The sequence below is a fragment of the Hyperoodon ampullatus genome, assembly GCF_949752795.1.
Source record: "Hyperoodon ampullatus genome assembly, chromosome: 8".
In the NCBI taxonomy this organism is placed as follows: domain Eukaryota; kingdom Metazoa; phylum Chordata; class Mammalia; order Artiodactyla; family Ziphiidae; genus Hyperoodon; species Hyperoodon ampullatus.
In genome coordinates, this window is record NC_136921.1 from 52,567,652 (window position 1) to 52,591,168 (window position 23,517).

The following is a 23,517-nucleotide window of genomic DNA, read 5'->3' on the forward strand; positions in this document are numbered from 1 at the left end:
TTCCAGCTGACCTCCCAGCATCCTTATGCCGAAGTCTTCATCGGCCAGCCACACGTCTGGACTGTTGACCTCGATAATCAGGAGGGGGTGGAGGATGCCGTGAAAGCAATTTTAAGTCAGAAGGTTACTTCTTTTATTCCATTTTCCCCCATTTGTGATGTGAACGGGATCATGTGGGAAGCATCACAGGCCCTTCGTTCAAGTAATTAAAATGTTTCCATGTCAGCTTGACTCTGAAATTAGAAAATGGCCCAGCTGTAGGACTGGCCTGGGGATTTTTGTGGATGTTCTGTGAAATGGAATTAGAGCTGGTGTCCAGATGTGTGCATGGATTCTACAGACCCTTTCGACATGGCTCCTGGGTCCCAGACACAGCAGTAGAAACTTGAATTCTACTTGTGTCAGTGACCTCATTATGTAGCTCTCCCAAAGGTCAGAAAAGATAGACCCGCTCCCCTGCAAAAAAAAAAAAAAAGTGAGAAGGAAAAGGACTAATTAAGGAAATACTGGGAAATGTTTTTTATAGCATCTGCTTATTTGGCTTTTTCTACCTAAACATCTTATAAAATTTTGTATAAGTAACTAACATCTCTGGACTCTCCAGAACAATTCAGCAGACATGTATTAAGTACCTACTGTATGCAGAGTGCCCTCTGAACCACTGTCAGGGACCCTCACTTCCATAAGCATCAACGAGGCTGACTCCTTGCCTGTAGGAAACTTACCACCCTGTAGGGATGGGTCAAGTTATCCTCTTTCCCAACCCCGGGACTGCCTTGGGTTCTACCAGTAAACCCTGCCCTCTGTCCTCCTCCTATCAGAGCAGCGATTACTCTGTTCTAATTTTTTAAGAGAAGCAATATAGGTGTGGTTATAAGGATAGGCTAGAATCAGACGGCTTAGGTTGGGGTCCAGCAGTGTCCCCTCAGGCAGTTTTACTTACCCTCTGAGGCTCAGTTTCCTCATCCCTGATGTAGGCTAATTTCACCTACTTTACAGGTACTTGCGAGGATCCAATGAGATAATGAATATAAAGTGCTTAAGTGTGGTGTTGATCTCATAATAAATGTCTAGTCAGGAGTATTAAGTCAGTATTACATATATAATAATGTAATATTCTTTTTTACTGAAGTATAGTTGATTTACAATGTTGTGTTTCCAGTGTACAGCAAAGTGATTCCGTTATACACGTATATACATTCTCTTACATATTCTTTTTCCATTATGGTTTATTACAGGATATTGAATATAATTCCCTGTACTATACAGTAGGACCTTGTTGTTTATCCATCCTATAGATAATAGCTTGCATCTGCTAATCCCAAACTCCCAATCCAACCCTCTCCTGCCCCCTCACCCCCTTGGCAACCACAAATCTGTCCTCTATATCTGTGAGTCTGTTTCTGTTTCGTAGATAAGTTCATTTGTGTCATATTTTAGATTCCACAAATAAGTGATATCGTATATGTCTTTGACTTGCTTCACTTAGTATGATAATCTCTAGGTCCATCCATGTAGCTGCAAATGGTATTATTTCATTTTTTATGGCTGAGTAATATTCCATTGTGTGTGTGTGTGTGTGTGTGTGTGTGTACACATACACACCACATTTTCTTTATCCATTCATCTGTCGATGGGCTGTTGTTTCCATGTCTTGGCTAATGTAATACTATAACATTCTGACTTGTTAGTGATAGTCTGGATTTCCATTAGACCATAAGCAACATGGGCAGGAACTATATCTGTCTCACTGCTGTGTTCTCAGGACGCAGCATAGCGATGTACCTAATGGAAGGTGGGAGGCATGGAGGGAGCGAGGAATGGATGTATGTGAATCAGCACACTAAGCAGAGTATGTTCAGTGCCAAGACCAACATGCCAGAGGTGGAGGAGTGTCTGTCTTCTCTGCTTCTTTTTTTTTTTAATTGAAGTATAGTTGATTTACAATGTTGTGTTAGTTTCTGGTGTACAACAAAAATGATTCAAATATGTATATATATGTGTGTATATATATGAATATATATATTCTTTTTCATATTCTTTTCCATTATGGTTTAATTACAGGATATTGAATATAGTTCCCTGTGCTATACAGTAGGTCCTTGTTGTTTATCTGCTTTATACACGGTAGTTTGTATCTGCTCATCCCAAAGTCTTAATTTATCCCTCCCTGCTCCTTTCCCCTCTGGTAACCGTAAGTTTGTCTTCTATTTCTGTCTTCTCTGCTCCTTATAAGGACACCTGGAGAATGCAGCATTGAGTTAAGTCTCAGAGCATGAGTAGGAATCTGCAAAGTTAAACTGAGAAGTGAGCCCAGAAAGACATGAGTTAGAGGAACAGTGAGAGTCAAGGGGAAGAGGCTAGAAAGGCGTGTATCCCTGGAGGAGTTGCCAGTTGGCCCATGTAAAGGGCCGTCTTTCCCCTTTGGGGAATAAAATGGGGCCCTCCCAACTGCTAGTTTCAGCTTACTGAGCACATCTCCTGGGGAACAAGAGTACTCCAGTGTGTTATCCACGTCCCTTTAGAGCAGGTCTAGTTATTGAGCTTTGAGGTAGCTGCTCAGAGCTTCCCATCAGCGACATGTACAATCTCATCCCAGTCTCAAGTTTCGGGCAGAAGTCCCCCAGACCTCTGGTGGCCAAGCCAAGAGATGAAGTGCCGAGTGAGTGTGGTACTGCTGGCCACCTCAAGTACCTGTGGCACGTCTGCAGTTTCCCACCAGAGGATCCTTCTTGCAGAGATCGAAGGCTCTTCTTTCTTCAGTCTCAGAGTCCTCTAGGGTATTAGCTTCTAAAGCTGCCATAACAAAGAACCACAAAGTGGTGGTTGAAACAACAGAAATTTATTCTCTTACAGTTCTGGAGGCTGCAATTAAAATTAAGATGTCGGCATCTGAAATTAAGATGTCGGCAGGGCCATGCTCCTTCTGACGCCTCTCATGGAGGGTCCTTCCTCGCCTCTTCCACCTTCTGGTGGCCCCAGGTATTCCTCGGGTTGCAGCTGCAACACTTTCATCTCTGTCTCTGCTGTCATATGGTGTTCTCTGTGTGTGTGTGTGTGTGTGTGTGTGTGTGTGTTTCTGTTTTCTCCACTTCTCATAGAGACATCAGTCATGTTGGATTAGGGCCCACCCTAAATCACTATGACCTCTTCTTATCTTGATTCCATCTGCGAAGACCTTATTTCCAAATAGGGTCCCATTCACAGGTACTGGGGGTTAGGACTTCAACATATCTTTTGGTGCGGGGGGGACAGAGTTCAACCCACAACACTTAGTTAAGTGTGCATGCTTTTGAAGAGGAGTAATTTGAAAGCTAATGTAGAGGCAGAAAATCTTGGATCATAGAGTCCAAAACTTTTTAGATAATAGATCCCTTTTGTCAAACAAAAATCTCGTGGGAATGCCTGACACATAAAACACTAAGTGGATGCTGAGTTCTCTCCACTTCTACATGAGGCTCTGTTCACTTCATGGAACATTGACTGCTCCCCTTTTTAAAACCCTGACCAACCCTTTCCCTAAAACCATTTAAGGCCACTTAAGGGGGAAAAAAAGTAATTGTAATAGTAGGTCATATGTAGGGAGAAGCTCTTTTTATACCTCCAGAATCTCTCTCTGTACATCTTTATGAGCCTTGTCTCATTTAATCCTTCTGCAGATAAGAAAATTAAGGTTTAGAGAAATTAAGTAATTTACATAAAATCACACAACTAGTAAGTAGTAGAACCTGGATTGAAACTAGTGTTTTTGACTAGCTTATTAAGAAAAAATTTAAAAAGAAAAACAGCATTAAATGAAGTAAAGGGAAAGACGAGAGTGAGAGAGAAAGTAAGGAATGAGATTAATAGAAAGACTATTAACATTATAATCCTTATGCTTGTTATAAATGGGTCAGAAATTTGGTGCCAAGCTTTCTCATATTTAATTACAAGATTTTAAATTACATGACACTCAAAAAAGCAAGAAAACATGACCCATCATTAAGAGAGGGCACCATCAATAAAACCAGACTCAGAGATGGCTCAGATGTTGGAATTACCATACAGCAAATTTTAAATGCTGAGATAAATGTATTTAAAGGTTTTTTGGGGACTTTCCTGGTGGTCCAGTGGCTAAGACTCCGTGCTCCCAATACAGGGGACCTGGGTTCGATCCCTGGTCAGGGAACTAGATCCCACGTGCATGCCGCAACTAAGAAGCCCACGTGCTGCAACTAAGGAGCCCGCGAGCCGCAACTTAGGAACCTGCCTGCCACAACTAAGACCCCATGCAGCCAAATTAATTAATTATTTAAAAAAAAAAAAAAAGCTTTGATGAAAAAGGTAGACAACATATGTGAATAGATGGGGGATTTCAGCAGAGAGATGGGAACTTTTTTTAAAAGCCAAATGAAAAAATGCTAGAACTGAGAAGTACAGTATCAGAAATTAACACTTTCAGTGGGCTTATCAGCAGACTGTACACAGCAGAGGAAAATAATCAGTGAACTTTAAAGACTTATCAATAGAAATTATTGAAATTAGAGAAAAAAGAACAAGATAAAAAAGAGCATATGAGATCTCTGGAACAATATTCAAGCAGCCTAATTTATGTGTAATTAGAATCTCAGAGGAGAGAATGGCCAGAAGAAATATTTGTGAAAAGATAATGGCTAAGAATTTTCTAAAATTAATGAATAACATCAACCTGCAGATCCTGGGAGCTCAGTGAAGGCCAAGCAGGATAAATATGGAGAAAAACACACTTAGATACATCATAGTTGAACTGCCTGAAAGCAGCCAGAGAAAATTTTATTACATTCAGGGGAATAACAGTATGAAAGACCACCAACTTCCCATCAGAAATAATGGAGACCATAAAAGGCTCTGCAGGAGCCAGAGTGTGTAGGGCCTCTAAATAGGCCACAAGAGGGATTCTGGATTTTATTCTGAGTATGATGGGTAGTTTTGAGCAGGGGAATGACATGACCTGTTTTACATTTTCTCTTGAAATCATCAAGAGAAATTCCAGGAGATGTCTGACTTAAAATTCTGTGCTTAGTAGGTAGAGGAGATAAGACTCAACCCCTGGACTTCTGGTACCTTCTAAGACCATCTGTCATTGAATGATGCCAAGCCACCTGTCAGGTGGGACCATGCAGAGGTTAACTTATATCAGAGAGCAGTTCCCTGTAGAAGTCGTACTCTGACTTAGAACGCTGAGTAATACTAGAGACAGGAAATCCCACTGGAAGGGAGGTGAAGAGGAGAAAATGGAGGAAAAGATGGGGGGTAGGGAAAGTTTCCAAGGCCAGCAGGGACTGCATGGTGCAGCCTGCAGGCATCCTTCCTATGGCCATATGAGTAACAGTCCTTTGTCCACCAGCAAGATGACCAAGCACATCCCCCCCTCCTTCTCCGTAACTGACCCCACTTGGGATTCTCAGTGACTGATGTGGTTTCAACATTCCCTTTCATTCATCCCCCAAAAGACCTTGACTTGTTCCTGAAGGACTGTTCTACAGAAAACTCACTCACTCTCTCTCTCTCTCTCTCTCTCTCTCTCTCTCTCTCTCTCTCTCTCTCTCACACACACACACACACACACACACACACACACACACACACACAATCTGTGCAGCAGATCCGACATCAGAAGCTAGCCAGTGCTCAGTATTCCTAAAGCCGGGGCTCCCCCCCACACAGAGGGCCCTGCTTCTGTACACAGGAGGGTGGCTAGTGGAACTCACCGGCAGAGGTGGCTTAAGAGTACAATTTGTTTCTTTCTTTCTTTTTTTTTTTTTTTTGCTTTTCCTTTATAGGAAAATTAGCTCCTTATCTTTTAAAACGGTGAACTGGCCACAAAGCAGTTAATGAGTCACATCCCCTTTGGTTAAACTGGGTTTGGTTGGTAGGACACAGGAAGAGCCGTTTTTCTGTGTTTATTGCATAAGCCCTTTGAATTAATGCACTTTCATTTCTAATGGATACCCTTTAGAATATGTTGTAGGAATGACCCTTGAGTATTCGGTATGCTTCCCACCATATAACTGGATCTGTCGGTCGCCTGACAGATGGCCCACTGATGTTTATTTACCCCACTCTAGAAATCCTCCTTATCCCCTTATAAATGAGCCCAATATGGAAGTCCTCTATTGTACATTTTTTGTTGTTCTTATTCCTTCATATCTTTTCCCACAAACATGGGAAGAGACATATCTCTAGACAGTTAGAGAAAGCTTCTGGAATCACTCACAAGGTGATTAAATAAATATTCTTTAAAAGAAAAAGTCTGCATTTGGTGGAAAGGACTGTGTTTGGGTTAGAGAAGGCACAGCAAGTGCAAAAGCTTGAGATGAGAAGACACAAGCTTGGAAGACGGAAGTCAGTTAAAGCATTTTGAGCTCTTCTGAGATAAACTATCTAGGAACAAAAGGACCTCATCTCATGCAGAATAGTCCTACCCTGATATTACAGTACTTATGGCTCAGCCTCTTTTCGCTCTCTCTGGATGGATGTGGGCAGGGATGGCTGAGGTACAGCCTGTGTGATGTGTCATCTAATTGTGCATTCAAAGACATGTTATAAAATTACTAATCATGGTTGAAGAAGATTTCAAATGTAATGTGTGAATCAACACACACAGAAAACGGGAGAAGCTGCCTTGAGGACTACTTGGCTGCCCCCAGAAGGGTGTCTTCTCTGTCAATTGTCCCATTTTCAGCAGGTCTCGACTCACAGATGTTTTGTCCAGGTCTCCACCCTGTAGATTTGAGATAGGCGAGTGTAGACTTAAGAGGGAGGTGGTGAATGTGCTGATAAGTGCTACTGGGCTTTCTGAAGCTGTAACAAACTGGATTGCTGGCCATATTCTCCCAAGTGAAATTTCCATTTCAGATTAATAATGCCAGCCGGCTGCTCCTGAAGACGCAGGCCTCATAGTGTCGGCACAGGCATTGCAGAGCTCCAACATGCATTTCTTTCCCTTCCATCAGGTGTCACAGTATTGATCAGATTGCTTTCCCTACCCAAGTGAAGCACCTTCTACGTTGCTTGCTACCCTCAAGTAAAGGCTAGGCTCCTTAAGAGTAGAAACCACAAGTCTTTTGTGGAAATCCAGTGCGCCTCTTCCTAGCCTGTCTCACCAGTTTCCATGATCCTAGTTCTGTCCTCCCGCTGTCCTTCTTTCATGTCTAATCTCCCACTAATGCTCCCCCCTGGAACGTCTTCCGCATCTTTGCCCTCCTCAGTCTTGGCTTGCTGGAGTCATACCTGACCTTAAAAGCCCAGCATGAGCAGAAGTTGGCTTTGACCTTCTAGCTTCCTGGGACCCTCTAGCTGAACTCTCTGGGACACTTCATCACTCTGTTTTTGTACCATGAGTTCTGTGGGAACGTGCTCACCTACTAATGCAAAACAAAGCTTTTGTCACTGTCACGGGTCCTGAAACCACTCACCATGTGCCTTTCTCAGGGCAGGGAGCATGCATTCATTCACCAGATGTTTGCTGGTTCCAACGTGTGCTGCCCCACTCAGCACCGAGATGCAGATGACCCAGCAGCCATGGACCCTGCCCCATGGAGCTTACCTTCTAACAAGTGACACTCTCCACCTTTTGTTGAGTGCCTACTGTGTGTTAGACACTGAACTAAGCCCTTCTTTTCCCCCCGTAATCTTTACCACACGTTCCAAGAAATGGGTTTTTCTTATCACCATTTTACACATGAAGGATCTGAGGCTCAGAGATGGTAGATAATTTGCTCAGGGTCCCACAGCTGATAAGGAGCAGAATGAGGTTGTGAAGCCAGGTCTGCTGACTTCCAAGTTCATAGTCTTAGCCCCTCACAAGGATCCCTGCAGGTGTTGGCACCTGAGTGTGAGTGAATCAATGGAGGACTGGGTAAGTGTTGCATGTCATTTGTCTTCCTCTTTCATGATACCATGTTCTGTTTCTGCAGATTGAGCCGTACATGCCATATGAATTCACATGCGAGGGGATGCTACAGAGAATCAACGCTTTCATCGAAAAACAGGTAAGGCTCTTCAGAAGTCCATCTGTCCTACCTGCTGTGTCCTACCTCCGGCTACCCCAGAGGACTCTCATGAACAGTTAAGAGTTTACCATGTTTCTGTGCTTATTTTCCTGATTCGGAGGACTCTACAAGCTAGAGAATGGCTTCTTGAAATTCTAAATTATGAACTGTCAAGGTCACTCCAAGGAGTCAGTCTGTCCTTAGGGTGAAAATGTTCTTTATGATGGTGGAAGGTCAAATGGAAACTTAAGGGAGAGACTGGATGGTTAATATGAAAACGTCCTTCACCAGCAGACCTGTGCCCTGCCTGGGTTCTAGGGGCCTTACAAAGACTTGGGTGGGGAGGGAACAGAGAGATGGCTCAATATCTGTTCGGTAATTCCAAATAAGTTCGGACTCTTCAGTGGTTTTCAAACGTTTTTAAAAATAGGACCCGTTTTCAAATGAAACTTCATGTGAAATCCAAGTATATAAAACAGATAAAAGCAGAAGTTCACTTCCAAAGCAGAGGAGGGTTCCAAGGGTCCCACCACCCCAAACAGAGTTGGGAAACTATGTCTTGTGCTTGTAGAAGTAAAGGCCAAAAGTGTCACTGCTGTCATTTTAAAACATTTTCATTCCGTAGGTTTCAAAAGCAACACAGAGCCGGAAATAGGCAGACTGAGCACCCCCGTGGGTAGGGGAATATGAACTCCTTGACTAGATGCCAGAAATAAGGGGCTCCTCTTAAAAGACAAAGCAGAGCGTCTTGGGGCAGTCAGTCATGAGATCTTGACACAGTAGGGGGTGAGGACTCTGAAGGCTGAAAGTAGAAATGGCGTGTTGAAAGTGGAAGTAGGTGCAGACTGTAGGCCAAGGCAGGTTTCAAAGGAAAGATTTGAGGCCACAGACCGTGGTGAGCAGCAGACAACCCTGAGTGCAGCCGCTGGACGGGCCAAGCCAGAGGCAGAGGCTTCAGGGTGCCAGGTCTGGTGTTCTGAATTTTTGTTAGTGGCAAGAAGGGAGTGCAGTGCAGCCAGCCGCCTGGGTTCCAGCCCCTCCGCCAAGACTTTCTGGTTGTATGACTTGGATGTGTTAGTTTCCTCCCCTGCAAACTGAGGATAATAATAGAACCTCATGGGGCTGATGTGAGGGTTAAATGAGCCTAGTACATGTGAAGTGCTTAGAACAGGGCTAACACATACTGCTCAGTAAAGACACACTAGTGATGTTACTATATTATACATTATTATATTCTATTCTTGTGTATTATTATATAACATATTCTACAGTATTAGACTTTACCGCAAGAGCTGAGCATTTGAATCACTATCTCAGTCACTCTTCACATGACACCCAACTTAAGAATGACAGGGCTTCCCTGGTGGCGCAGTGGTTGAGAGTCCGCCTGCCGATGCAGGGGACACAGGTTCGTGCCCCGGTCCGGGAGGATCCCACATGCCATGGAGCAGCTAGGCCCGTGAGCCATGGCCGCTGAGCCTGCGCGTCCGGAGCCTGTGCTCCTCAGAGGGAGAGGCCACAACAGTGAGAGGCCCGCATACCACGGGGAAAAAAAAAAAAAAAAAGAATGACAGTATCATCATCCTAACTTGAGCAGCCCTTTACGTACAGACTTTATGCCAGCACGTCCCAAGGCATCATCTCATTTACCCTCACAGTAATCCTGGGAGGTGGCAGTCATCACCCTGTCCTCTGGGTAACGGGAACAGAGAATCTTAGTCGCGGGGCTTCGTCATGGAATCAGGGTTTGACGCTGGTTTGGTCTGAGCCCACGCCTGCACCAGCAGCGTTGCTGTGGCCCCGGGTGATGGCACTTATCCCAGAGCTATACTTCCCATCTTCTTTGATCTCAAGGAGCTGCTGGCCCTTCCTGAAGGTGCAGACAGGGTGGCCGTGGCCTCTGACAGTGAGATTTAACACATCACAGCTTTAACTACCATCCGAGGAGGCCAGGATCCTACTAGGATCCCTGCAGCTGTTTATGGAACCTACTTCCGCCTTTCCTGTCTCCACTTCCTCTCAGGGAAAATGATTACTCACCACCAGGTGTAAAAGGACTTTTTACATTTTATATTAGAGTATAGTTGATTTAGAATGTTGTGTACAGCCTAAATCAATCAGGTGTACAGCAGAATGATTTCGTTTTACATGTACATATATCCATTCTTTTTCAGATTCTTTTCCCATATAGGTTATTATAGAATATTGAGTAGAGTTCCCTGTGCTATACAGTAGGTCTGTGTTGATTATCTATTTTATATATAATAGTGTGTGTATGTTAATCCCAAACTCCTAATTTATCCCTTCCCCGACCATTCCCCTTTAGTAACCGTAAGTTTGTTTTCTATGTCTGTGAGCCTGTCTCTGTATTTTAAATAAGTTCATTTGTATCATTTTTTTAGATTCCACATATAAGTGATATCATATGATACTTGAAAAGACTCTTTATCACATTTATTTGAAGACTTTCTTTCTTCCCTAAGATTCTTGAATCCCAGCCAGTCCTTAGAAGTTCTCACGTGGCCTGTTCTCTGTGAATGTATTACTAGGTTTCCTTTCAAACAGGGAGATCCCATTCCCCAAATAGACCTTGTCAAATGCTCTGTGATTCAGGGCCACACCTAGCTTGTTCCCCTTGACATCCAAGTGCCTAGCCCTCTGCCTGGCACAGAGTAGGTGCACAAAAGCCAAAGATACGAATAAATGAATGAGAAGGGGAGTGAGTGTGTGTGTGTGCTTTTTTTCCCTATGTGCCAAGAACCAGGAGGCTCATCTTGGCCCTTATGATTTGGAGAACATGCTAGTAAAATGGTGTTCTGGAAAACATGCTCGTAAAACTGCCCTTTCACACTACCTCCTTGGTAGAGATTTTTTTTCCTGCAGAGCTCTGCGGTTCACAGAGATCCAGGGATTTCTTATTTATTTATTTATTTATTTGTGGTACGCGGGCCTCTCACTGTTGTGGCCTCTCCCGTTGCGGAGCACAGGCTCCGGACGTGCAGGCTCAGCGGCCATGGCTCACGGGCCCAGCCTCTCTGCGGCATGTGGGATCTTCCTGGACCAGGGCATGAACCCGTGTCCCCTGCATCAGTAGGCGGACTCTCAACCCCTGCGCCACCAGGGAAGCCCCCAGGGATTTCTTTTTTGCCTGCTGTTGTTTATTCATTCATCCGCTCTGAAAATGTTTGTCAGCTGGAGGGGGCTGCAGACAGTGCTGGGAGTTGGGCAAGAAGAGGTGTCAAAGGATGAGGCCCTATCCTCAGGTAGCTTCAAGGTCAAGTTCACAGGCAATACCGCTGCCATTGGTTACATCTGTCATAGTGACTACCCGGGTGCTTTGGGATCACGTAACTCAGATACAGGGTGGGGATGGGGGAGGGGAGGGAGAGTCTGTCTGGAAGCACACGCTGCGGGAGTCGTGGTACAGAGAGGTCATGATGCAAAGACCTGGGGGTGAAAAAGAGAAATGGTGGTGAATTATTGGAAGTTTGGCTGTGACTGAAGAGAGAGATGATGTGAGAGAAGAGGTTGGAGGAGGAGACACATCATGAAAAGATGCTGAGGCTCAGCTGAAGAATTCAGAATTTGTTTCTGGGACAAGAGGCTAAAGAAAGGTTTTAACCCAGGAATAGGGCAGTGATGCTCTCAGATTGGTGTTTTAGAAAAGTCATTCTAGGAATGTTGTGTTTGGGGCATTTCTTACTCAGCATTCTCTCAGTGCTGCTAAATAAGCAATAAAGGGGCCTATTTTGAGTTTATCCCAGGCCTCTGGGGAGGGTTTTGTCAGAGCCATAATGTTCCCCCGAACCAGAGGGAAATTAGGAAGCCAAGACCCCACTGGTTCACAGATTGGGTCTTCTGCCTCTAACGATTAGCCGCAGGCTCTAGTGTTTTAGAGCTTGGTGTGTTCGTTATTTTTGCAGCCAAAAGAATATCTTCAAAGAGCAATGAGGGGAGAGAGCGGTGTTCCTGGTATGAACAGGAAAGCCTCAAGCTCCGAAGGGGTGGTGGGAGCATATGCTTCCCATCTCTTGAACTGTAGGAGCACCGCAGCCCTAATTAGGCTGATCTCTGCCTTCAGAGTCCTCCATGCGATCTGCTAGGGGAATAAGGAAGCTTTTATCCCAGAACCCTTTCAAGGTTGTCCATCACACTCACCCCAGGCAATAGGAGCCAGAGGAAGCCAATTGACAGCAATCGAGAAAGCCCCAGGTTTCAACATATACTCTGTACAAAGTGGTTGACAGCAGGTTGACCTACCCTACCAGCCTAGGCAGCACCAATGGGAACAAATCCTGGCTTTAGGAAAGCCACTTGCTTCTTCCCTTAATGCCCTCTCTCCCTTTACCGTACTAAAAATGTTGATTTGGATTGCACGCTCTTTTTTTTTTTTTTTTTTTTTTATTTATTTATGGCTGCACTGGGTCTTGGTTGCGGTGCATGGGCTTTCTGTAGTTGCGGCGAGCAGGAGCTACTCTTCGTTGTGGTGTGTGGGCTTTTCATTGCAGTGGCTTCTCTTGTCGTGGAGCACAGGCTCTAGGCACGCAGGCTTCAGTAGTTGTGTCACGTGGGCTCAGTAGTTGTGGCTCGTGGGCTCTAGAGCGCAGGCTCAGTAGTTGTGGCGCACGGGCTTAGTTGCTCCGTGGCATGTGGTATCTTCCCGGACCAGGGCTCGAACCCGTGTCCCCTGCACTGGCAGGTGGATTCTTAACCACTGCACCACCAGGGAAGCCTTGCATGCTGTTTTATATCAGCTCTCCAAAAGAGGCACTCTCTCCAGCAGCGGGAGTGTGTGCCAAGAAGAAAAATCCTTGTAATCTAAGATCAAGAGCACTCTTCTTCCCTAACCTGAGTGTGTCCAGGCCTGTTAAGGTTCTCCTTGTGCATTTCTTGGGAAAGACTTAGGTATTTGCCTCAGGCTAGAGAGTAGAGCAAGTTCTTGGCGATGTTGCGATTGATTTCTGAAAACCATGCACGTGCTCTTCAGCCCTATTTTCTACTTTCTGTAAAGACCCTGCACATACTCTACAAGATGACTGTGCTCATATTATTTTGCAAGGAGCTGTGTCATTTATGTGAAAAGCACTCTGGAGATACGGAGGGGAGAAAAGAGTGAGCTCCAAGAGCCTCAGTGGCATCAGGCTTCAGCTCCTGGGAAATCCGGGTCATCGGGGCCCATCCCAAACTCCATGGGGCATGTTCGAGCCTGGCAGTGAAGCTGGTTGGCAGGGTAGGGGGAATGGTGGAGGTGCCAGCTTGCAGGGGAAGAGGAAAAGGCATAGAAACAGGGAGAAAGTTGGCAGTCACTTAGGAATGTTTCCTCCTTTGAAAAATCAGTGGTTGCTGTTTGCCCAGCCATTCCTGAACCCAGAGGGACTGGGTGAGTAATGATTTCATTGCTGGGCCCTGCAGTTTGACAGCCAGGTTCACATCCTGGCTCTGCCCCCACTGTGTCGGTGACCTCCGTCAAGTTTCTAATCTCTCTGTGCTGTTTCCTCTTCTGTGCAATGGGGATAATACTACCTACCCCATAGGGCTGGTGGAGGAATCAGTAGATGAATACATGTTTAAGACAAAGAACAGTGCTTGGCACAGAGTAGGTCCTCTGAAAGCCTTAACTACTTGCTGCTGCAGGAGGCCAGAAACCAATCGAGGTGTAGTTTTTTAAACAGCTTCATTGAGGTGTAATTTACAGACCCTAAAATTCACTCCATGTAAGGGTACAGTTCAGTGATTTTTTTTTTTAGTAAATTGATAGACTTGGGCAATTACCACCACAATCTAGTTTTATAACATTTCCATCACCCTAAAAAGCTCTTTTTTGCCTATATGCAGTCAGTCTTGGCTTGTTCCCCCAGCCCCAGGAAAACACTGATCTGTGTTCTGTCTTTGTAGATTTTCCTTTCCTGGAGATTTCTCAGCTTAATGTTTGTGAGGTTCATGCACATTGTAGCATGTGTTGATACTTCATTCTTTTTTCACTGCTGAATAGTATTCCACTGTATGGATAGACCACAGTTTGTTTATCCATTCTCCAGTTGGGTCATTTCCTCCTTTTAGCTGTCGTGAAAAGTGGAGTGTTATCTTGAACATTTGCATGTGTGTGGACGTTTGTTTTTGTTTCTCCCGATAGACTCCTAGTCGTAGAAGAATTTGAAATGTGGGAGGTTTATGTCTAACTCTTTCCAGAGTGAGCTGGTTGGTTCATTGATTTGCAGTGTAGAGATCATCATAGAGATTAGTCACCACAGCTCAGCTTCACAGCCACCTTCTCTGTTGCCCTTGTGGAAATGTAAATCCGTGCCCACTGCTGGGAATCAGCTCCAGGGGCCACCAGTGGACAGAGTTCACTCCTTTTGAGGACAGCACAGGCTGAGAATGGCGGGTGCCAGCAGGCAACTGAAATGTGTTTAATCCAGTCAATCACAATGTATTGGACACTTTTTCTGTGCTTGGCCCTGGATATCCCAGCTATAAGATAGCTGGCTGAACTTGGCCCAAACCCCAATTTCATGGCCTTGAACCTACACCACCACCCCCTTTTCTTTTTTTTTTTGCAAATTCCTGACCTTACTTCCTTTAGATCCTGCCCCCAGAATCTGTCTTCTTGGTTCGAGACAATGTGCATTTCTGCAGAAATCTACTTGTACCTGATATGTCATGGATGTAGTAACTCAAAGGTTTGGGCAGACCTCCACTCTGGGGGTGGGGGGTTTGTGGAAAAGATCACACCACATACCACCGAGAGGGAGGGACAAGCCAGCCCGTCCACTGGTGCTTCTCTCCTAGGGAGCAGCCTCCCTCGTCCCCCTACCCAGTCTTCTCCAGCTCTTTTGGTATTTGATAAATAACGTTTTCTCCATGCTGCTACTTAGCCTTTGTTACAAAGGCAGCATCCTTACTTCTTTTTCACAGTACATTGCGTTCACTGGTTCCGAACATTACTTTTTCTCATAAATTTATTGATTAATAAACCTTTCTTATTATAGTTACTCTAGGAGAATTTCATAGTCAAGCAAATTTAGGGAAATTTGGTGACTGGTTGAAATAATTATTAGAGAGGGATGCAGATGTTCTGTGTTCTAAGTGGGCTTGTTAACCAGATTGGAAATTACTATTTATGTCTCTTCTGGTTGTATAAAGCTTCTGGGTTAGAATATTATTCTTTTCTACTTCTACTATCAAAGCCCCACGATGCCAGAACACTTCAGTGCAGTTCAACAGCTCTTTATTGAGCACCAGTTATCTGCAAAGCACCATGTTTATGATAAGCCACTAACTCCTATTTAACCTACAAAACCTAGCCCAGAAGTCCCTATTTCCTGGAAGCCTTCTCTGATTGCTACCCCTACCCTCCTTCCCTTCCCCAGAGTTAATAATTCTCTCTCTCCTCTCAGTGGCCTTTACATCCTGTTTGGACATCGGTTTTGTACTGTTCTGTAATTTTTTAAATGCCAGCCTCTCTCACTAGATGGAGTCTTTGAACCCAGAGACTCTGTCTCATCCACGTTCTTACTTCCAGCACCCAGCATAGGCTTTAATGATCCTCTGTCAAGTTTTGAATGGATGCATGAAAAAACCTTCAGAGCCACCCTATGACATGAGCATTTCATGGAGGTTTGTTGGACAAAGATGTGGGTCTGGCCTGAGGCCATTCTCTCTCTCCCGCACTGTTGCGTGGCTTCCCGACTCTCTGCTTCTGCTTCTTCTCCTGCCTTCCATTCTCAGCTCAGTCACTCCTCTGCCCAGAACTCTCCAGTAGCTTCTATCTCACTCCAAGGAAAAGCCAAGGCTTTGCATGGGCCCCCCAAGCTCTGGGTACTCTGACCCCCGGGACCTCCCAGACCCCATCTCCTCCCATCTCCGGCCCCAGCATGCACACACTGCTCAAGCTGCATGCTCCTCCTGGAGCCTGCTAGAAGCTTCGTTGTCAGAGCCTCTGATCTTGGTTTGCCTCTGCCTATTATGTCCTTCCCACATACTTGCATGGCTCACGCCTTTACTTCCTCGGGTCTTTTCTCGAATGTCACCTTCTCAATGATGACTTATCTGAAAACCTGCTTCCCCAACAGTCCTGATTCCTTTTCCTCCCTTCATTCTTATTTAGAGCAATTATCACCTTTAATATATTACATATAATTGATTTATGTTGTTTCTCTGTCTCCCTCACTGAAAATAAGCTCTATAAAGGCAGGTGTTTTGTTTTTGGTTCCCTTTTTTTTTTTTTTCCCCCCCACCAAGTCACCCCCAAGGCCTAGAAGAGCCAACCCATGGTGTTATATTTATCAGGCACTTTCCTGAGCACTTTACACATTATAATTAATTTAATCCCCTCGACAGCTCTATGAGGTGGCAGTTGATGTATTCTTCATTTTACAGCTGAGGAAACTGAGGCAAAGAAAATTTATGGAGCTAGCCAAGAGCACTCAGCTGCTAGATGGAGAGGCTGGGATTCAAACCCCAGCAGTTCGAGCTCCAAACCCTTATGCTTTTCTGCATCTTAGCAAGTATTTTATTGAATGAACAAATGAATGAATGAGTGAGCAAACAAGGAGACAAGGCATGTCGGCATTGCCCTGATAGCCGGTGCTGAGGTTGAATGAAACCGAGGACCTCCAGCTTTCTGCGAGCACCCAGTGGGGCTGGCACCTGGGGGTGAGAAGAGGCTTATGACGGGCTGCTGTGTTAGTTGTGCCCTTCAAGCAGCTGGGCAAAGGGATTGCCCTTGTGGGCGATTGTCATATATAATCCAGGCAACTCAATTTTTCCCTCTGGACCCTGGTAGCAAATAATGGTCTTCCTTGGAATATTATCTTTAACATCTGTAGGTGCCTTCTTAAGAGTCACCTCTTTTTTTTTTTAATCTGACAGTTATATAAGGACAAGTGATATTTTCTCCATTTTAGATGTGAAAGTGGGCAGAGAGAGCTTGAGGGGCATCTATGAAGTCTCCTAGCTGGGGGCCAGAATCATAACTCAGATCCCCACTCCCTCCTGCCTTAGCTGCTGTCATACCGACTAAGGACACCTTCAGGCCTCCATCTGTTCAATTTTATCACCTTCAGGCTCTCCAGATGGTTCACCAAACCTTAAGAAGGGCCTGCTGCTCTTTTCACCATTTCTTTTCTTTTTTTAAAAAATTTATTTTATTGAAGCTTCGTTGATTTACATTGTTCTGTTAGTTTCTGGTGTACAGCAAAGTGATTCAGTTATACATACACGTAATAGTCTGCATCTGCTAATCCCAAGCTCCCAATCCATCCTTCTTCCACCCACCTCCCCCTTGGCGACCACCAGTCTACTCTATTTCTGTGAGTCTGTTTCTGTTTCATAGATAAGTTCATTTCTGTCATATTCTGGATTCCACATATAAATGACATCGTATGGTATTTGTCTTTGTCTGACTTACTTCACTTAGTATGATAACCTCTAGGTCCATCCATATTGTTGCAAATGGCATTATTTCATTCTTTTTCGTGGCTGAGTAGTATTCCTATATCTGTATCCATATCTACCTATCTATCTGCCAACCACAATTTCTTTATCCATTCATCTGTTGATGGACACTTAGGTTGCTTCCATGTCTTGGTTATTGTAAATAGTGCTGCTGTGAACATTGGGGTGCATATATATTTTTGAATTAGAGTTTTCTCCAGATATATGCCCAGGAATGGGATTGCTGGATCATATGGCAACTCTAGTTTTTTGAGTAACCTGCATACTGTTTTTCATAGTGGCTGCACCAGTATACATTCTCACCAACATATTTTCACTACTTCTGATCCTACTGGCCCCTAAAACAGAGTACTGAGAGGATGCCAGACCAGCCCCCGGTGAGCCACGAGCAAGGGTGACTGGGGCCTAAGAGTTCATGTGTAATTGAGCTAAGCTCACCTGATGAAGGGAACCTCAGAGAGGTTGCCTGCAACAGTTTATTGAAATGAGCATGTGGGGCAGATCTGCCCTGCAGCATAGCTTTGAGGCACTTGCCCTCCTGCAGACCTTGCAGAGCCATCCTGCCTTGCTCAGGATGAGGTGCAGCGCTCCCTCTATCCAGGGCTGCCCCTGCTTCTACAGATGCCAGTGCTGCAGTGCCTCCAAACCCCGATACGGGGTGCAGGCAATGCCTCTACAGAGGGACAAGAGGAGAGTGATGAGCGTTAGGGGAGCTCCTGCTGTTTGCCAGCCTTCAGCTCAGCTCCATCACCCACAGTCTGTTAGCATCACTTTCTACAGACAAGCAATGGAGGCAGGACCGGACCAAGCAGCATACCCAAAGCCCCGCCCCTGGTGAGGCCAAGCCTCAAATCTGGGTCTCAGACTTGAAGTGCATTCCGTGGCCGCATCACCTCCTATTCTAACATGGCAGAATCTTTCTCCTCGTTCTGGTTTTACCCCTTGGACTACTTCACATAACCACACAAGGCTCACAATAAATAAGAAGCAAAGTTCCGTAAGAGTCTGCCAAACTCAACAGGTGTAGAGATGCTACCCTCGGTTCTAACTGCCTGTAAGATGTCATGTAAGGAGAGACATTCTACAGTGTTCTATAAAAGCCAGAGTTTGAGCCTTCAGCTATCATGGGTGTCCAGCGATCTAGATTTCCCCCATACAGTCACACAGTAGGCCTTGGTGTCCATTGGATCTTGACTCTCTTTGTTATAATACTTAAAGGCTGTAGAGGTTTTCAGATTTCTCCTAAAGGATTATAGGCAAAGTTGCTTGCAGTAGCCAGCCAGAAAAATGAACAAAAAAAACAAACAAGAAAAAAACACTTAACCTTTTCCAAACATCCGTGCACCCGCTCAGCTTTGATCAGCAATAACTACGTTGATCATTGTGTGTTTTCCTACCAATTTGATGGACAGAGTACCAAAGGCCAGCCAGTAAGTTTCCATATGCTGCCAGGTTAGAGAGCAATGGCCGCCCGTGAAGACTCAGGGTTCCCACTCAGGGTGCCACGGGTCTGCAGTCATGCTGTCACCCTTAGTAACGGTGTCTAGACCAAAGTTATCTTGCTGCCCATGCCTTAGCAAGTCCATGGATTATGCTCAAGATTGTCGTGAATCTCAGGAGTCAGAAGACGTCTTCCTGCCCAGGGAGTGGCCTACCTTGGTCAAACCCAGGGCTGTGAGATAGGAAAGACTGCTTACTCTGTCACTTTGAAAAGATTAAACTGGATCCTATTATCTTTAAATAATCTAGTGCGGTTCTGTCATCTCTGAATTTTGAGACCCTTCTGGAATCTTTTGTTTTCAGCTGATACAAATCCAGGCTCTAGGTTTCCTGACTATGTGCAGTGAGGGATTTGTTTGTTAACCTTTGAGCCTAACCACTCAAGCTCAAGCACGTGCATCCCTGCGTCGCAGGCTCGAGTGAGGTGGGGAACGGCGGCAGGTTCTCCTTACTGATGGGGTCTCAAGCACCGATTTGAGGAGACTGGGGTAGAAGCCTACCTGCCGTTTACCTTCCTTAACGTGTAACAGCGTCACCTCCTTCAGGAAGGAGGTAGAGAGAGGCAGAAGCCACAGGAAATCATCGGTATCATTGTCTTCATTTTTCTGAGGAGGAAGCTGAGGTTTAAAAGAAAAATGCAAGCAGCCCAGAAGGGCCCCCCAAGATGCAGCTCTGGTCTGCATTCTGGGGCTGCACCCACCTCACTGCTCAGGGACCCAGCAGGGCCCGGCCCTCCTGCAATTCTCCACGTGACTGACGGGGGACATGGAGCCTTCCCCTGCCAGCACCGGTTCTGAAAGCCTGATATGATTAATCAGCTCCTCATCCATGCAGAGGAGAGAAAGTAGGCAGGAGGAAAAAGAGAATATTCCAGAAGGACATACATTTAAAAGTAAATTCTCTGACCATTCCTGACCCTGTTACCCATTTCCCCTCCTCAGTGGTACCAGAGATATTCTTGCAGGAACACAGGCGTTATTGTTTATACATATCAACACAAATGGAAACACACTATACACCAGCCTTCAACCTGTTTCTTTTCTTTCTCAGTATGTCCTGGGGATGTTTCCATGTCAGCACATTGGAACCTGTTGCATTTTTGGGTATTCTTTGTATCTAAACAGTTACCTGTTTAAATACAGCCTGTAGGTTGTTTCAAGTCTTCTGCTTCTCTTCTAACAATACTGCTGGGATTCCTGTGTCCTGTGTAGGTTTCTTTGCCCAGTGTGTCCCATACATCTGGGGTGAATTCCTACAAGTGGAATTCAGAGCCCAGGACCCTAGCCCTAACCACTGGGTACCCCTGAGGGCTAGCCCGCCCCCCAAAAAGTTACACAAACATGGCTCTTCAGGGTTCCTGCCCTGACATCATCTTCTGCAGGTTGGGCGGCCCGGGGATTCAGAAGAATTTTACTAGGGTTCCATCAACATCGTGCAAGCAGAGTAAGCTCTGGTTGCCAGTGGTGCATGAGTTTCCACCCTCAGTACCTGTTCAGGGTCACTCTAAGCACAGCTGAGATGAAAGCTGGGGTCCCAGGACAGAGAGAGTTCCCACTCCTCACCTGCCCTTACCCTGGTCCCACTTCATCTTTCTCCTCAACACTCAGCTTCATAACTAGGCTGCCCGTTCATCATGCTGCACAGGTTACTTCCTGGTCCTCCCCGCCCGTGACTTCCTTGGATGTGTGAATTTCCTGCGCACCCTCTAGATCCTAGGAATGACCACCCAGTCCCATCCTGAGCCTGCCACCACCTTCCATGCCTTGGGGCGCCCCTCCCTGCAGGGGATACCAGCTTGCTTGACCTCCTATCATACATCCTCAGACTATGTTTCTCCAGCCGTTGAATTTGTGTGTTACAATTGTTTTCAACCAACAAGCACTGAGTCTCTATCAAGACCACGACCCCGCAATAGGCTCTATCCCAGATGCCTGCAGACTCCTTGCTGTGCTCCTTTGCTTCCCAAAGTTGAAACCAGTGCTCACAAAACAGTGTCATATTAGGTAACCGCCAAATTAGGTAGACACTGAAAATGTCTTTGGAATTAGGGCGGAGGGAATAGAACAGCTGGTGAAGGTGGATCTGGAGATGGGCTTTCAAGCATGGAGGCTTTAGCTCGATTGCATCATTGTAGGTGGCGATATGAATGAATAGCCCGTTACTGGCAGGCACAGTGCTGTGCACAGAAAGCTGGTAGGTAGAGGTGCAGACCAAGGCCAAGACCGTGTTCTAGCTGAGCTGGGTTCCAACCCAAGTCTGTCTGGTCTTGCCTCCTGCCCCTCACTGCTCTCCCATGACCAGGTGCCCGCCCCCCTTGTTAGGACTAGTTGGCAGACTGGGGACCCCCCACTTGCATCCCTGGTCCCTTGGCTGATGGTCTCATTGTCATTCTAGGACTTCTGCCATGGGCAAGTGATGTGGCCGCCCCTGAGTGCCCTGCAGGTAAAGCTTGCTGAGCCTGGGCAGTCCTGCAAGCAGGTGTGTCAGGAGAAACAGCTCATCTGTGAGCCTTCCTTCTTCCAGCATCTCAACAAGGACAAGGACTTGCTGAAGTAAGTGCTGGAGCACGGGAGAGGCAGCTCAGCCTGCAGCTCGCCTCTGGGTCAGAGCTGGGTTGGGAGGGATGAGGTTTTCCTTTCTAGGCTCGTGGGCTGTTGGAATAAGATGTGGAAAAGGTTATAGCATGGTCCCACCGCCCCCCTCCACCCAGAGAAAGTTGGCCCAGCGCTTTTATTGTTAAGTAGATGAGGTCACCTGGCCTGCTGATATATTTAGAATTCGAATAGGGGTGTTTTGTTTGCATAAATAACGTGAAGTCGGGGCTTGGAGATGGCGGGAGGTGTTCTGTTTGCTAATTGGTACCCAAGAACCATGGGAGCCGAGATGGGCACAGAACCACAAGCACGGACAGTCCCACCCCTGAAGTCCCCTGGCTGTAGCCAGGTCCCCAGAGTCAGGGAGTCTGGAAGGAATGAAAAATATGGGCAGGGAGCTAGCACAGAACTGCCCGCAGCAAATTTCCCTGCCACCTTCCCCTCCTGCAGCCCCATCTCCTTTTGCACTTTATTCCAGCCCCTTTGAGGGTGTGAGCAAGCCTGGCTTTGCCGGGTCCCTGAGCAGGGGTGCAGGGGCAGCACTGGGATCACAGGCCAGACTGAGCCAGGAGGGACCTTCTCTATTGCTGGGATTTCTTTTCTCCTGCTGCTTGTGTTACTTGCAGTCACACCATTCATTTCCCTTTGCAGTGGCATTTTGAGTTTGGTGTTTGCACTTTCCAGATTTCCATGTGGAGTTTCTTCTGGCCTCTGACTCATGCCCCCTGTCAGCTCTGGATCTGTGCCCCGATATTTATCACACCCTCCCTGGGCCACAACCTGGTTAATTACCTGCCACCGCCTCCCAACCTTAAGAACTCTTAATGCGGTGTTTTCCCCTGAAGGATTTGCTCTCCCAACCCTAGATATTCCACACAGCTGTGGGTCTGCCCCAGTCTTTTTTTTTTTTTTTTTTACATCTTTATTGGAGTATAATTGCTTTACATTGGCGTGTTAGTCTCTGCTTTATAACAAAGTGAATCAGTTATACATATACATCTGTTCCCATATCCCTTCCCTCTTGCGTCTCCCTCCCTCCCACCCTCCCTATCCCAGCCCTCCAGGCGGTCACAAAGCACCGAGCTGATCTCCCTGTGCTATGCGGCTGCTTCCCACTATCTATCTACCTTACGTTTGGTAGTGTATATATGTCCATGCCTCTCTCTCGCTTTGTCACAGCTTACCCTTCCCCCTCCCGATATCCTCAAGTCCATTCTCAAGTAGGTCTGTGTCTTTATTCCTGTTTTACCCCTAGGTTCTTCATGACATTTTTTCTTCTTAGATTCCATATATATGCATTAGCATATGGTATTTGTCTTTCTCTTTCTGACTTACTTCACTCTGTATGACAGACTCTAGGTCCATCCACCTCAGTACAAATAACTCAGTTTCGTTTCTTTTTATGGCTGAGTAATATTCCATTGTGTATATGTGCCCCAGTCTTGAAGAGGATGTTTAAGGAACAGAGTGGGGACTTCCCTGGAAGTCCAATGGTTAGGACTCCACGCTTCCACTGCAGGGGGCACGGGTTCGATCCCTGGTCAGGGAACTAAGATCCTGCATGCCGTACGCACCCCCGCCCCAAAATAATAATAATAATAATAAGACACAGAGTGGACTCAGGGCTCGAGGCTTGCCGGTCCCTGTTCTGGCTTCACACCCTTTTAGAGCATGGCTGGCCATGGTGCTCATCCATGCCCAGTGGTCTGAGCTGGCCTCATCCTGCCTGTAAGTCTCATTACCTTCAAGTGTGGTATAAAACCCTTTTTAGAGAAAGAGTGTGGTCTCTAGCATCGCGCCTACAGGGATGTTCTCCTCAGTGGGGATGTGGGCGATGCTATTTCTTCTCGTTCTTTTTACGTGAAGACCTGGATCAGAGGTGGCCTCGATTCCACCATCAGAATAAAGGCCAGGCCAGCAGAGTCGGTTGGCAGCCTGCTCTGCAGCCAGTGAAG

At 46.0% G+C, this 23,517-nt stretch overlaps 1 protein-coding gene across 1 annotated transcript in view; it reads left to right on the forward strand.

Moving 5' to 3' along the window:
* MGAT5 (alpha-1,6-mannosylglycoprotein 6-beta-N-acetylglucosaminyltransferase) overlaps positions 1-23,517 on the forward strand; it is a gene marked incomplete at both ends in the record, with an annotated part of 228,820 nt that overhangs the window by 200,394 nt on the left and 4,909 nt on the right. Inside the window, 3 exons of the mRNA XM_079710109.1 lie at positions 7-123; positions 7,938-8,012; positions 21,363-21,520. Of these exons, the coding sequence (XP_079566235.1) occupies positions 7-123; positions 7,938-8,012; positions 21,363-21,520 (350 nt within the window). The remainder of the gene's footprint in view (positions 1-6; positions 124-7,937; positions 8,013-21,362; positions 21,521-23,517) is intronic.